At 40.5% G+C, this 16,014-nt stretch overlaps 1 protein-coding gene across 2 annotated transcripts in view; it reads left to right on the top strand.

The window, feature by feature from the left end:
* Positions 1–16,014, top strand: part of rab3gap1 (RAB3 GTPase activating protein subunit 1) — an 88,648-nt gene that overhangs the window by 6,049 nt on the left and 66,585 nt on the right. For both annotated transcript variants that reach the window (XM_017470105.2, XM_017470106.2), the window contains exons 3-6: positions 1,739–1,814; positions 2,738–2,870; positions 3,194–3,272; positions 4,816–4,935. In XM_017470105.2, the coding sequence (XP_017325594.1) occupies positions 1,739–1,814; positions 2,738–2,870; positions 3,194–3,272; positions 4,816–4,935 (408 nt within the window). The remainder of the gene's footprint in view (positions 1–1,738; positions 1,815–2,737; positions 2,871–3,193; positions 3,273–4,815; positions 4,936–16,014) is intronic.

Genomic DNA, 16,014 nt, shown 5'->3' on the forward strand with positions numbered 1-16,014 from the left:
AGCTGCTGCCACATGATTGGCTGATTGGATAACTACTGCATAAATGAGCATGTGTTTGAATTGACCATGACCAATTAGGTTTTTCCCCAGGACGCACAGACACACACATCAGATGAATTGACATGGCTTTCAGTCAGTACGTTTACATGGACAACAATAATCTGATATTAAGACGATACTCTGATTAAGAAACTAGCATGTAAACAGCGATTTTTGATGACCTTAATCCAACTAAAGTTATACTCGAAGTAAACACAAATCAAATTAAGACATGTGGAGTATTATTATTTTAGTCGCATTATCGATGTGCATTACAGACATGTACACACCTTAATCACACTATTAACGCCATGTGGGAGTTTACACCGAATTTTGAGACAGGACACGTTCACACACAGCAGTGCTCAACCGTCTGACGGCAAACGAGAGCTGCGTCCGAAACTGCGAACTTACCTACTATATGGTAGGCGAGATACATGTATTTCAGCTACTATACAGTAGGTAAGTACGCGGTTTGGGACGCAGCCCACGGCTTCAATCAGTCTTCTATTTGCATGTATAGCATGAAAAATAATTAACTGCACTTGAAGCTTTCGTAAAATTAAAACTAAAACACCCGAAACTGTATACGGTACCATAACGAAGACCAACTGTTCTATGTTCTATAACATGTAAAACGGGAACATGAAAAGAATATTCTAAAAGCAACTCATATAAACACCTTAATCAGTATATTATCTTCTTCAGAATAAGGTCAATAATCAGATTACTGCTGTCCATGTAAACGTAGTCAGTGTTGTAAAGTCTTAAAGATAAACTGCTCAACTTTATGCTCAACAAAATGTAATATATTTAAAAAGTTTCTCACTGCCATGACTCAGTCTGGAAATGATGGATAATACCTGCTGTTTTGGTATGTACATTAATTAGGAAGATCTGACATTATGCATGGACAGTTTAAAAATAAAAAAAAAATAAATACAAATTCCCCCATCGTGGCGTATCGGAAACTGTTCCGCGGACATGCCGGAAATTGCATGGTTCACCGTTGTATGAATCAACGTAATCAGATTTAAGAGCAAACTAAAACCCTGTTTGGGTGGGCTTGATTTTTGATGTGTTTAGTGAAACATTTGAACAACTTTGTGATGAACGATGTTTGCTTCACGCGTGCTCACCTTATTGGATCAGAAAACAACATTCATGATGATTTACTATTTGCAAATATAAAACGAGGCTGTCATTTTGTTCTGGCCTGCAGACTTGTGCGCTTTCCTTTGATTATTTATTTATTTTTTTTGCTTCGAGTAAATTCCCAGTGAAGACTACATAGAGTCACAAAGTGATGCAATCCATAGAAATGTTTTTTAAAATTTTTTATTTTATTTTTGAGAACGTATCCTGTCATTTTGCGATATATTTTCCCTTAAATGGCTAAATGCGCCGAGTGTCGGTGATCAAAAGGCTACCATTTTCCAACATTTTCGCCTGCAAAATCCAAAATCTCTGGACGGGACTGTCATAGATGAGTTTGTTGGAAATGGAGCACTAATCCTGACTGAATACAACTTAAGAATGAAACTTAGAGAGGAAAAAAAAATAAAAAAAAGTGCAGGATGTCTGCTGCTACAATGGACAAGTGATAGATTTCCTTAAAATATTGAAATATAGAACAATTTAAACATGATTTGTCCTGTTGTATTTGCTCTAACGTATGTTAACAATGTGATGTGTTCAGGTTTGTGTCCAGAGTCGAAGAAGTGCTGAACGACTGGAAACTGATTGGCAGTAATGTTGGCAAGCCACCCGAAAAGGTGAGTTCTTCCAGATTGAATTTGTCCAATCGTGCCGTCACTGACCACTTTATTAGGAACACCTAATAAGCAATCATCCATTCAACCAGGCATTCGGCGGCAGCAGTGCAATCGTGAAGATGCTAATATAATAATATCAGGAAGATACTGTGCAGGTCAAGGGATTCAGTTGACGTTCACGTTAAACATCAGAATGCAGGAAAATTCGATCTCGGCGACAATGACTGTAGCATGGTTGTTGGTGTCAGATGGGCTGATTTGAGTATTTCAGAACATCCTGGGAATTTCACGCACAGAATGGTACTTAAAAAAAAAAAAAGTTCTTTGATTGGAAACCCCTTGTTGATGAGAGAGGTCAGAGGAGAAAGGCCAGACTGGTTTTAGCTGACTCTAACTCAAATAATCATTCTTTACTCCGAATACACAACACTTTAAATCACGACATGGATGGGCTACAATAGAAGAAGACATCAGTTTCTAGCCAAGAATATAGTGCGACTCTCTGAAACTAGACTGTTGAGGTTTGGAAAAAAAACATGTGCGTAGTCTGGTCTTTTTCCAATCTCCAACACAAATTTTTGGTTTGTACCAATTTGGGTCATTTTCTAAAAATTGTTGTAGGAGTCGCGATTTTACCGAAATAAGGCTTCAAGCCTGTTTAACAAGGGGAGACCGCAAAGGAGAGGTACAGCGGGACGAGTGATTGATTAAAGGATATAGGGGACAGGAAAGGGGAAGACAGTCCAGAGAAATTCAGTGTGAGGAACAGAAATTGAGTGAGAAAATGGCTGTGTGAGAACAGACAAATCCAGTATATTGAAAAGAACAAAGAAACAAAAAAACACACTGGTGATGCATTTAATAGATGACACCTAATTCTAATAAATGACTTCTTGGGTTTTTTTTTTTTTTTACTGGCTTAGGGAGAATATACCACAGGCACATGGGAGGAGAAGTCACGCGAGATCAACTTTGCCGATTTCAAGTTTTCCATCACGCACCATTACCTGAAACAGGAATGTTCTGAGGGCGAGGGGAAGGAAGACGGCGAAGAAGGTGCGTTAACTGAGTGATGGTTACCACAATATTTCCTATAGTTTTCAATGGTAATGCTGTGTGCCAGAAAAAAGTACAGAGGATATTCTTGTTCATACCGAAATAAATACTAAACGCTGTTCGGTGAAGCGAGAGAGAACTTATGCAGGTTAAATGAGTATAGGATTGCTTTGTCTGAGACCTCAAATTACGGGCAAACAGCTGTTCGTCTGCTGTGTTACAAACAGGACCGTGTTTCAGGGGTGTAGACGATGGTTAGAAATGATGGTAAAGCCTCTTGGCTTCCTAAATCAGACTTAAATCAGATAATGTCCTCTTTCCAGATGCCTTTCCTCTGGCCATGCAGGACCTGCTGTGCATGAACAACGACTTTCCTCCGAGGGCGCACTGCCTTGTCAGATGGTTAGTAACACCACTGAGGTTTTTAACCAGAGGTGTACACTTTCCTGTATTGATAGATGGATAGATATAGCATGTACTAATATACTGTATTTACTGTTACTGTGATAGGTGAAAGTTAGAATTTTCATCTTAACCCTCTACTGCGTGAATTATTACCTTTACTTAAAAAAATGGTTTTATGCATTTTTACTACTTGAAGTAGTTCAAGTAATAAAAAAATAATAATAAAAAGCAAAAACAAAGTACTTTTTATCAGGCTAGTTGGTAAATTGTTGCCCTATGGCAACAATGTGCAATGGTGGAAAGTATCACATAGAAATAACACAAAACGTATATTACAGTACCAATTACTGCATTTTCCAGACTATAAGTTGCAGAGGTTTTTTTTTTTCTTTTTTTTCTCCTCCTCACCTAGTAAGCATACAAAAGTTTTATATCTTCTAGAAAGGAACTACAATTGTAAAAAAAAATATGCGGTTAGATTTACTGACTCAAAATACATGCAAAAATTAGATCCAAATGTTTTGGGTGAAGTACCGGTTTAATTCTTTCTCTTGAAATATAAGATTTAGAAAATAAGGTGCAATTGCAAAAATGTCTGAAATTACAACAGTGACTACGTTTACATGGACAGCAGTAATCTAATTATTGACCTTAATCTGAGTAAGATAATAATGTGATTAAGGTGTTTACATGAGTCGCTTTTAGAATACTCCTGTCATGTTCCCGTTTTACATGCTTTAGAACATAATTAGATTAACAGCCCGCGCCATTACGTCACCGCGCCACGCCGTCCGACGTCCATCCAGAATTTCACGTATCAACATACAGTTCGTCTTCATTATGGTACCGTATACAGTTTTGGGTGTTTTTATTTATTTTTGTTTACGAACGCTTTAAGTGCAGTTAATTATTTGTCATGCTGTACGTGCTAATAGACAACTGCTTGAAGCGGTGGGTGTGTCCCAAATCGCGTACTTACCGTCTGTATAGTAGCCGAGATACATGTATTTTTCCCCACTACACTCCTATAGTAGGAAAGTATGCGGTTTGGGACGCAGCCGAACTCTCTTGTTCGCCGTAAAAGGTAAAACTGCCGTGTGTGATCGTGTCCTGTCGCAAAATGCGGTGAAAACTCCCACACGATGTTCATTATGTGATTAAGGTGTTTACATTTCACTACTACACGTCCATAATGCGACTAAAACAGGAGTACTCCACCTGTCTTAATTAGATTATTGCTTACTTCGAGTATGACCTTAATTAGATTAAGGTAAGTAAAAATTGCTGTTTACATGGTAGTTTCTTAATTAGAGTATGGTCTTAATCGGATTAAGAGTGGATTATTGTTGTCCATGTAAACGCAGCTACTGATAGGCGCTAAACATAGAAAGATTTTCCGTCATGTTGGCCTCAGTGTGGAGCTGCGTCAGAGGGCCTGTAATAGTTTAACTCTGACTGGTGTGTCTGTAGGCCTCAATGTGGAGCTGTGTCAGGGGCCCTATAATAGTTTAGCTCTGTTATATATGCATTTTTGCTGTAGGTATGGAGTGCGGGAATTTGTGGTCATCTCTCCTGGAGCGAACTGTGAAGCGATTATCAGCGAATCCAAGTGCAACCTGCTGCTCAGTTCTGTCTCTATCGCTTTGGGAAACACTGGCTGGTGAGTATTTGGCAAGACTGTACAGTATATATACACACACACAGCTGGAGGTATGCTATAAGCCCTTAAGAGATAATGCTTCTTGTGGCTTTGGTTCTCATGGTCTAATTCTGTTCATTTCTTTGTCTCTCAGTCATTTTAAAATACAGTAGTTGCCACGACATCTTGATAAACTTAACTCCTGGCCTTAATATATTGAAGACTATTAGAGGCGTAACATAAAGATGCCACCTGTATCCGTATATGTTTGGTGCTCTAAATATCCGTATCTGTAACTGGATTTAAACTAACACATGCCTGAGGAAAAGCTGGAGAAAACCCAGAGGTAGAAATGCCGGTGCTGTCAGCATGTCTGCAAAAAGTTTCCCAGCACCAGTTACATCACTTGAGTTCATAATGGGCTACTTGCGCAAGCACTTCTGCTTCCGGCTCGTCTGCTATCGTGACAGCGGTGCTATTTTATACCCGGTGTCTGCAGGAGCTCCTGAAAATGAACGTCATCATGTATCATTCGCTCTTACGTATAACCTCATCGTATATGTAAGAACACTTGATAAGCTGCAGCAAGGTGTCGGACTGTATGCCTCCTCATACGTGAACTATGAAGGTAAGAAAATACCTACGAGAGGGGTCATAAGATGATTTTAAAAGGTCGTTATTTTGTTTATTTGGTGTAATATTGTAGAACACGTTAACATGCTTTAATGTTAAAAAAATAACATTAGTTTTCGCATACTGTACATTATTGCAGTACCTCTATTCTCAGTCTGTCTGAAACACACTCTGAGTTCCGGTTTCTCTAAAGCCCCTCCTCCCGAAAAGCCCAGAGTGCTCTGATTGGACAGCTGACCCATCGCGTTGTGATTGGCCAAAAACCTTGTGCGTGTCGGAAATGTAACGCCACTTACCATAATCGCAAGCTTCAGTTTCCAAGGCGTCTAAAGTAATTATAAACACAGTTTATATCGGTTCTGCGGTATCAGTTCGAGCCCGAGTCAGATTCTGAAAATGCGGACGATCGAGCAGATCAATCGGAACCAACTTTGCAAGCGCAATTGAGCAGGTTTCACAGTGTTAAGATAAAATTTTGTAACTCTCTTACCTTTCAGATATGATGTTCTAATGGTTTACTTTGTCTTCTTCGCTGTAACAACTTTATGTCCTGAAGTGACAACATGTTCACAGTTTCACAGTTCAAAATTAATTTAAAAAAATTATGGCGGAATTATGCTTATAAGTCAGATTGTAGATGTAGACGTTTGTGGAAGTAATATCTGTACTTCAATCGAGGTGATTTAGGCAGGTCTGGAGCAGTGTTCTCTTCCAAAGGCTTTATTCTATCTAACAGAGAAATGTTAAAACGCATCGATCAAAGTTTCGGGATGGGCATGTATACGATCTGCAAAGTTACAAGGCTCATAGTCTTCTCCAAAGGGATTCGTTCTATCTATGAGCTTTGTAACATTGCAGATCGTATACATGCACAAACAGATAGAGGAAAAGGAAAACATTCAAAAGCATCATATGACCTCTTTAAAAGAAATGAACCCCCTAGCTAACAAGACTTGGCGGGGGGGATAATAAACCCCAATAAACCAAACATTAGATGTTGGTGTCTCTCTGTACGGCCGAATGTAAAGATTGCTACCGGAGAAGCAAGATTCGTGCTTCTTCAGAATGGAAATACATCACAGAAAAAAACGGCTATTGGGGGGTCCCAATAGCCGTGACCTTGACCAGGTCAAAATAATGTACTGTATTGTAAATGCATAGCACTACACTAACCCTCGTGTTCATAATGATAATGAGTCTTTATTGATCATATATACATACATATATACATACACACACAGTGAAATTTTTGTTCGCATATCCCAGCATGTCAGGAAGCTGGGGTCAGAGCGCAGGGTCACCCATGATACAGTACCCATGATACAGTGCCCCTGAAGCAGAAAGGGTTAAGGCCCTTGCTCAAGGGCCCAACAGTGGCAGCTTTGCAGTGCTGGGGCTTGAACCCCTGACCTTTCAATCAATAACCCAGCGCCTTAACTGCCAAGCCAACACTGCCCCCGTTCATGTTAAAGATAGCAGATGAAAGTTAAAAGCCTCTCGCTGGTGTGACGTTTTCTATTGGTATTTGTATCTGTTTAGTACACATCATCTGTTCAATCCGAGTCATATTTCTGTAGACAATGTATTAGAATCCTCTCCATTCATTTATTTACTAAGGGGGGGGCTTTAGCATTGTTTTTGCAAAGCATTTATTTGAAGATTTGATCATGATGATGATGATGATGATAGCAATAGTAATCCCACATATCATTCTAAACTATACATGTGAATGCATTTGTAAAGCATGTCCTATCAGCCCTGTATATAAGAGCACAAGATGTGGTGAAAGAATTATCATAGCCATTACCTCTTGTGGTACTGCTGGAGTTATGTATGAAGCATCCTGTTTTTCAAGAAACTTGTGTGTTCTAAATAATAGAGTACTGGACCCATATCATCCGTGCACTTCAATAGTGTAAAGCTCCCACTTGCACGTTGCTCCCCAAATATGTTCACCGTCACACCGTTCCTTCATTAACAATGTAATTCATAGTTCGAAACTTTTTTTTTTTTTTACTTCTAATAGAACAAATAAAAAAACTACGTCATGTCCTAGTTGTTACTGGTTGTATACTGGTATGCCATAGGAATGGTTTAGAGGAAATGGTTTCCTGTGAGAATACAAACCACATGAAAAAAACGTTAATTCGCTGGGATCGGACTGCGTGCGCATGATGACGTGGAGCTCATTCAAGACTCACACATAATATTTTTATTCATGGTAAAGAGGCACCATTTTGCCAGTTATCCTTTGAGATTGAAGCACATTTTATTGAAGTGTTTGTCTTTTAATGTCATCAGACAGCACTATTATTCAGTAAGGTCTTTGCAGGAGGTTTTTAGTAGTAGGATTAGTAGTAGGAGTAGTATTAGTAGGAGTAGGATTAGTAATAGGAGCAGTAGTAGGAGGAGGATTAGTAGTAGTAGAATTAGTAGTGGTAGTAGGGCTAGGATTTCTAGTAATAAGATTAGTAGTAGGATTAGTAATAGGAGCAGTAGTAGGAGAAGGATTAGTAGTAGTAATAGTAGTAGGGGTAGGATTACTAGTAATAGGATTAGTAGTAGTAGGGGTAGGATTAGTAGTAATGGGATTAGTAGTAGGAGCAGTAGTAATATTAATAGTAGGAGGAGTAGGATTATCTGTAGGAGTAGGATTAGTAGTAGTAGTGTGGGAATAAATATAAGACACAGGAAAACATGAGTGTTGGGAATTGGGGAGGGAATTGGTCTTGTAGGAGAATAATTTGTAGGTGAAAGGTCATATGATGTGTTTGTAGCAAAGCTACTATCATAATCGGAGGAAAGAATAAACGGGCCCTCCACAAAAGTTATGGGAAGAAGTTGAGCTTCAGTTAGAGTGGAAGCATGAACATAGGTCACTGAGGGAATGATACGATAAGCGGGAGAATAAGGAAACCCGGTGGGTACAGGTGAGGAGAAGAGACGTTCCAGCAGAGCTGTAACGTCGATAGCCAAATAAGCCATCTGATGACATACATATTCATCCAGGCCTCTGAGATTAAGCAGCCGAGAGAGAGAAAGTCCAGCTGCAGGTGGGCGTTGATCAGTTGGACAGAGATCAGAAAGTACGGACAAAAATTAAATAAAACATTAGTGGTAACACTTAAAAAAAAAAAATATTCACAAAGTTACATGCAAAGAATGTAGGAAACAGGTATCAATACATGACATGGAAAAAAGCGTAAAATTAAAAAAAAAAACACTCATATGATGTTTTGAGAAAGACACGCACACACTCACAAAAATATTCAAGAGAAACACACACACGCATATACTCACAGAATGTCTAAGAAGCACCAAAAAACATATAAACAAACTTAGAATTAGAGAAGAAATATGTGTAGCATTAATAAAAATATATCTCACCCATAATGAAGAAGTGATGAAAATATCCAAAATTGTTCAGGACAACGGGCGATGAGATCCGCACAGCTCGATTACCGGAAATGGGAATGGCAGTAAGGGCCTTGGAAAATGTTTAAAATACCCAAAAGAAAAACATGACGATAATAGGATTAGTAGTAGGAGGATTAGGAGTAGGATTAGTAGTAGTAGGGGTGGGATTAGTAGTAGGAGCAGTTGTAAGATTGTTAGTAGTAGGAGTAGTAGGATTAGTAGTAGGATTAGTAGTAGGATTAGTAGTAGGATTAGTGGTAGGATTAGTGGTAGGGGTAGGATTAGTACTGGTAGTAATAGGATTAGTAGTAGGAGCAGTAGTAATAATATTATTATTATTAGTAGTAGTAGTAGGATTAGCAGTAGCATTAGTAGTAGTAGTAGGGGCGGGAGTAGTAGTAGGAGCAGTTGTAAGATTATTAGTAGGAGGAGGAGTAGGATTAGTAGTAAGATTAGTGGTAGGATTAGTGGTAGGGGTAGGATTAGTACTGGAAGTAATAGGATTAGTAGTAGGAGCAGTAGTAAGATTATTATTAGTAGTAGTAGGATTAGTAGTAGGATTAGTAGTAGTAGTAGGGGTGGGATTAGTAGGAGTAGTAATAGGATTAGTAGTAGGAGTAGTTGTAAGATTATTAGTAGTAGGAGGAGGAAGATTAGGAGTAGGATTAGGAGTAGTAGTAGGAGCAGTTGTAAGATTATTAGTAGGAGGAGTAGGATTAGTAGTAGGATTAGTGGTAGGGGTAGGAGTAGTAGTAGTAGGGGTAGGATAAGCAGGGGTAGTAGTGGTAGGGGAAGGATTAGTACTGGTAGTAATAGGAGTAGGAGCAGTAGTAGGATTAGTAGTAGGATTAGTAGTAGTAGTAGTAGGGGTGGGATTAGTAGTAGTAGTAGTAGTAGTAATAGGATTAGTAGTAGGAGTAGTTGTAAGATTATTAGTAGTAGGAGGAGGAAGATTAGGAGTAGGATTAGGAGTAGTAGTAGGAGCAGTTGTAAGATTATTAGTAGTAGGAGTAGTAATAGGATTAGTAGTAGGAGTAGTTGTAAGATTATTAGTAGTAGGAGGAGGAAGATTAGGAGTAGGAGTAGTAGTAGGAGCAGTTGTAAGATTATTAGTAGGAGGAGTAGGATTAGTAGTAGGATTAGTGGTAGGGGTAGGAGTAGTAGTAGTAGGGGTAGGATAAGCAGGGGTAGTAGTGGTAGGGGAAGGATTAGTACTGGTAGTAATAGGAGTAGGAGCAGTAGTAGGATTAGTAGTAGGATTAGTAGTAGTAGTAGTAGGGGTGGGATTAGTAGTAGTAGTAGTAGTAATAGGATTAGTAGTAGGAGTAGTTGTAAGATTATTAGTAGTAGGAGGAGGAAGATTAGGAGTAGGATTAGGAGTAGTAGTAGGAGCAGTTGTAAGATTATTAGTAGTAGGAGTAGTAATAGGATTAGTAGTAGGAGTAGTTGTAAGATTATTAGTAGTAGGAGGAGGAAGATTAGGAGTAGGATTAGGAGTAGTAGTAGGAGCAGTTGTAAGATTATTAGTAGGAGGAGTAGGATTAGTAGTAGGATTAGTGGTAGGGGTAGGAGTAGTAGTAGTAGGGGTAGGATAAGCAGGGGTAGTAGTGGTAGGGGAAGGATTAGTACTGGTAGTAATAGGAGTAGGAGCAGTAGTAGGATTAGTAGTAGGATTAGTAGTAGTAGGGGTGGGATTAGTAGTAGTAGTAGTAGTAATAGGATTAGTAGTAGGAGTAGTTGTAAGATTATTAGTAGTAGGAGGAGGAAGATTAGGAGTAGGATTAGGAGTAGTAGTAGGAGCAGTTGTAAGATTATTAGTAGTAGGAGTAGTAATAGGATTAGTAGTAGGAGTAGTTGTAAGATTATTAGTAGTAGGAGGAGGAAGATTAGGAGTAGGATTAGGAGTAGTAGTAGGAGCAGTTGTAAGATTATTATTAGTAGGAGGAGTAGGATTAGTAGTAGGATTAGTGGTAGGGGTAGGAGTAGTAGTAGTAGGGGTAGGATAAGCAGGGGTAGTAGTGGTAGGGGAAGGATTAGTACTGGTAGTAATAGGATTAGGAGTAGGAGCAGTAGTAGGATTAGTAGTAGGATTAGTAGTAGTAGTAGTAGGGGTGGGATTAGTAGTAGTAGTAATAGGATTAGTAGTAGGAGTAGTTGTAAGATTATTATTAGTAGGAGGAGTAGGATTAGTAGTAGGATTAGTGGTAGGGGTAGGAGTAGTAGTAGTAGGGGTAGGACAAGCAGGGGTAGTAGTGGTAGGGGAAGGATTAGTACTGGTAGTAATAGGATTAGGAGTAGGAGCAGTAGTAGGATTAGTAGTAGGATTAGTAGTAGTAGTAGTAGGGGTGGGATTAGTAGTAGTAGTAGTAATAGGATTAGTAGTAGGAGTAGTTGTAAGATTATTAGTAGTAGGAGGAGGAAGATTAGGAGTAGGATTAGGAGTAGTAGTAGGAGCAGTTGTAAGATTATTAGTAGTAGGAGGAGTAGGATTAGTAGTAGGATTAGTGGTAGGGGTAGGATTAGTAGGGGTAGGATAAGCAGGGGTAGGAGTAGTAGTGGTAGGGGAAGGATTAGTAGTGGTAGGGGAAGGATTAGTACTGTTAGTAATAGGATTAGGAGTAGGAGCAGTAGTAAGATTATTAGTAGTAGGAGGAGTAGGATTATTATTAGTAGTAGTAGGGGTGGGATTAGTAATAGTAGGATTAGTAGGGGGGTGGGATTAGTAGTAATAGGAGTAGGATTAGTAGTAGGAGCAGTTGTAAGATTATTAGTAGTAGGAGGAGTAGGAGTAGTAGTAGTAGTAGGGGTAGGATTAGTAGTAATAGGAGTAGGATTAGTAGTAGGAGCAGTTGTAAGATTATTAGTAGTAGGAGGAGTAGGATTAGTAGTAGGATTAGTAGTAGTAGGGGTGGAATTAGTAGTAGTAATAGGACTAGGAGTAAGATTAATAGTAGGAGCAGTTGTAAGATTATTAGTAGTAGGAGGAGTAGGATTAGTAGTAGGATTAGTAGTATTAGGGGTAGGATTAGTAGTAGTAGTAGTAGTAGTAGTAGTAGTAGTAGGGGTATGATTAGTAGTAGTAGGGGTATGATTAGTAGTAGTAGGGGTAGGATTAGTAGTAGGAGGAGTAGGAGCAGTAGGAGGAGGATTACATTTATTAATTTAGCAGACGCTTTTATCCAAAGTGACTTACAAATGAGGAAATACAAGCAAAGCGATATATCAAGCGGAGAACAATACAAGTAGTGCTATTATACAAGATCTTTTAATTGAGCGCTAGAAAAGCAAAGTGCGCAGAGTAGATGTGTAAGAGCCAGAGTAGGTGTTTTAAAAAAATGTTTATTAGGATAATGTGGGGTTGGCATTTTAGGGGTAGTTACGTGCTCATGGAAGAGGTGGGTCTTTAGCTGTTTTTTTGAAGATAGTGACAGATTCTGCGGTCCGGATTGAGGTTGGAAGTTCAATCTACCACTGAGGGACGGTTAGTGTGAAGGTTCTGGAAAGGGACCTTGAGCCACGCTGAGTAGGCACTTCTAAACATCGGTCGTTACCCGATCACAGATTGTGTGAGGGAACGTAAGCCTTCAGGAGAGAGTTGAGGTAGGAGGGTGCTGTTCCAGACAAGGTCTTGTACGTGAGCATCATGGCCTTGAATTTGATACGGGCAGCTACAGGAAGCCAGTGGAGGGAGATGAAGAGGGGTGTGATATGGGTTCTTTTGGGCTGGTTGAAGACGAGGCATGCTGCTGCATTCTGAATCATCTGAAGGGGTTTGATGAAGCTGGCTGGGAGGCCCGAGAGTAGTGTGTTGCAGTAGTCCAGTTTTGATATGACAAGAGCCTGGACTAGTATCTATGTAGCCTGTTCGGTGAGGTAGGGTCTGATTCTATTGATGTTGTACATAATGAACCTACAGGACCGTGCAGTTGTTGATATGTGGTCTGTAAAGGTCAAGCCGTCATCAAAAATCACCCCAAAGTTCCTGGCCGTCCTGGTTGGCTTGAGTGTGGTTGAGCCAAGCTGTGCAGTGAGGTTGTGGTTGATTGAGGGGCAGGCTGGGATGACGAGAAGCTCAGATTTTGCCAAGTTGAGCTTAAGGTGGTGTTCCCTCATCCAGTCCGAGATGTCTGACAGGCAAGCAGAGATTTGTGCAGAAACAGATGGATCATCAGGATGGAAGGACAAATAAAGCTGGCTGTCAGCATAGCACTGATATGAGAAGCCATGAGACTCAATCACCTGCCCTAGAGATGTAGTATAAATAGAAAAGAGCAGTGGACCCAGAACTGACCCCTGAGAAACCCCAGTTGTGAGATGCTGAGTTTCAGAAATACCTCTCCTTCACAATACCTTGAAGGACCTGTCTGAGAGATAGGATTCCACCCAGCGCAGAACCGTTCCAGTGATGCCCAGGCTGGAGAGAGTTGACCGGAGGATCTGATGAGACACGGTGTCAAAAGCAGCAGAGAGGTCGTGTAGGATGAGGACAGATGATCTTGAGGTTGCTCTTGCTAGTCGTAAGACTTCAGTGACGGAAAGCAGAGCAGTCTCCGTGGAGTGACTGCTTTTGAAGTCTGATTGCTTGGTGTCCAGGAGGTTGCTCTGTGAGAAAAATTGAGACTTTATTAAAAGCAGCTCTTTCAAGGATTTTGGAAGGAAAAGGTAGGAGGGAAACAGGTCTGTAGTCGTCAATTGCAGCAGGGTTAAGTGACAGTTTTTTAAGCAGTGGGGTAACCCGGGCCTGCTTAAATGAAGTAGGGTATGTACCAGTTGAGAGGGATGTATTAAAGATGTGTGTGAGAGCAGGTAATAGTGTGGGAGACTGAAGAAGGTGAGAAGGTATAGGGTCAAGAGGAGAGAGGATTAGTAAGATTAGTAGTGGGATTAGTACTATTTGTAGTAGTAGTGGTAGGATTAGTAGTAGTATTAGGATTAGGAGTAGTAGTAGTGGTAGGATCATAGCAGTAGGATTAGGAATAGTGGTAGGATCATAGTAGTAGGATAAGGAGTAGTGGTAGGATCATAGTAGTAGGATTAGGAGTAGTAGGAGTACTGTTACAGTGAGGGAAAGAAGTATTTGATCCCCTTCTGATTTTGTACATTTGCCCACTGACAAAGAAATGATCAGTCTATAATTTTAATGGTAGGTTTATTTGAACAGTGAGAGACAGAATAACAACAAGAAAATCCAGAAAAACACATGTCAAAAATTTTATAAATCGATTTGCATTTTAATGAGGGAAATAAGTATTTGACCCCCTCTCAATCAGAAAGATTTCTGGCTCCCAGGTGTCTTTTATACAGGTAACAAGCTGAGATTAGGAGCACACTCTTAAAGGGAGTGCTCCTAATCTCAGCTTGTTACCTGTATAAAAGACACCTGTCCACAGAAGCAATCAATCAATCAGATTCCAAACTCTCCACCATGGCCAAGACCAAATAGCTGAAAGGATGTCAGGGACAAGACTGTAGACCTACACAAGTCTGGAATGGGCTACAAGACAATTGCCAAGCAGCTTGGTGAGAAGGTGACAACAGTTGGTGCGATTATTCGCAAATGGAAGAAACACAAAAGAACTGTCAATCTCCCTCGTCCTGGGGCTCCATGCAAGATCTCACCTCGTGGAGTTGCAATGATCATGAGAACAGTGAGGAATCAGCCCAGAACTACACGGGAGGATCTTGTCAATGATCTCAAGGCAGCTGGGACCATAGTCACCAAGAAAACAATTGGTAACACACTACGCCGTGAAGGACTGAAATCCTGCAGCGCCCGCAAGGTCCCCCTGCTCAAGAAAGCACATATACATGCCCATCTGAAGTTTGCCAATGAACATCTGAATGATTCAGAGGACAACTGGGTGAAAGTGTTGTGGTCAGATGAGACCAAAATGGAGCTCTTTGGCATCAACTCAACTCGCTGTGTTTGGAGGAGGAGGAATGACCCCAAGAACACCATCCCCACCGTCAAACATGGAGGTGGAAACATTATGCTTTGGGGGTGTTTTTCTGCTAAGGGGACAGGACAACTTCACCGCATCAAAGGGATGATGGATGGGGCCATGTACCGTCAAATCATGGATGAGAACCTCCTTCCCTCAGCCAGGGCATTGAAAATGGGTCGTGGATGGGTATTCCAGCATGACAGTGACCCAAAACACACGGCCAAGGCAACAAAGGAGTGGCTCAAGAAGAAGCACATTAAGGTCCTGGAGTGGCCTAGCCAGTCTCCAGACCTTAATCCCATAGAAAATCTGTGGAGGGAGCTGAAGGTTCGAGTTGCCAAACGTCAGCCTCGAAACCTTAATGACTTGGAGAAGATCTGCAAAGAGGAGTGGGACAAAATCCCTCCTGAGATGTGTGCAAACCTGGTGGCCAACTACAAGAAACGTCTGACCTCTGTGATTGCCAACAAGGCTTTTGCCACCAAGTACTAAATCATGTTTTGCAGAGGGGTCAAATACTTATTTCCCTCATTAAAATGCAAATCAATTTATAACATTTTTGACATGCGTTTTTCTGGATTTTTTTGTTGTTATTCTGTCTCTCACTGTTCAAATAAACCTACCATTAAAATTATAGAATGATCATTTCTTTGTCAGTGGGCAAATGTACAAAATCAGAAGGGGATCAAATACTTTTTTCCCCTCACTGTAGTAGTACGATTATTAGGAGGATTAATAGTAGGATTAGTCGGAGGAGGAAGATTAGGAGTAGTAGTAGGACTGGTAGGAGTAGTAGGATTATGCTCATAAAATAAACGTGTACTCTTAAAGGTGTCAGGCGATGCAGAACGTTTGGTAACTTAGTTTGTTAAAATTTTCCTATGTGACTCGTTTTTGTGGGTACACGTTGGCTAGCACGTTCGCCTCACACCTCCAGAGTCAGGGGTTCTATTCCCACCGCGGCCCTGTGTGTGCGGAGTTTGCATGTTCTCCCCGTGCTGTGGGGGTTTCCTCTGGGTACTCCGGTTTCCTCCCCCAGTCCAAAGACATGCATGGTAGGCTGATTGGCATGTCCAAAGTGTCCGTAGTGTGTGAGTGTGTGTGA

Source organism: Ictalurus punctatus, chromosome 6, assembly GCF_001660625.3.
Source record: "Ictalurus punctatus breed USDA103 chromosome 6, Coco_2.0, whole genome shotgun sequence".
NCBI lineage: Eukaryota > Metazoa > Chordata > Actinopteri > Siluriformes > Ictaluridae > Ictalurus > Ictalurus punctatus.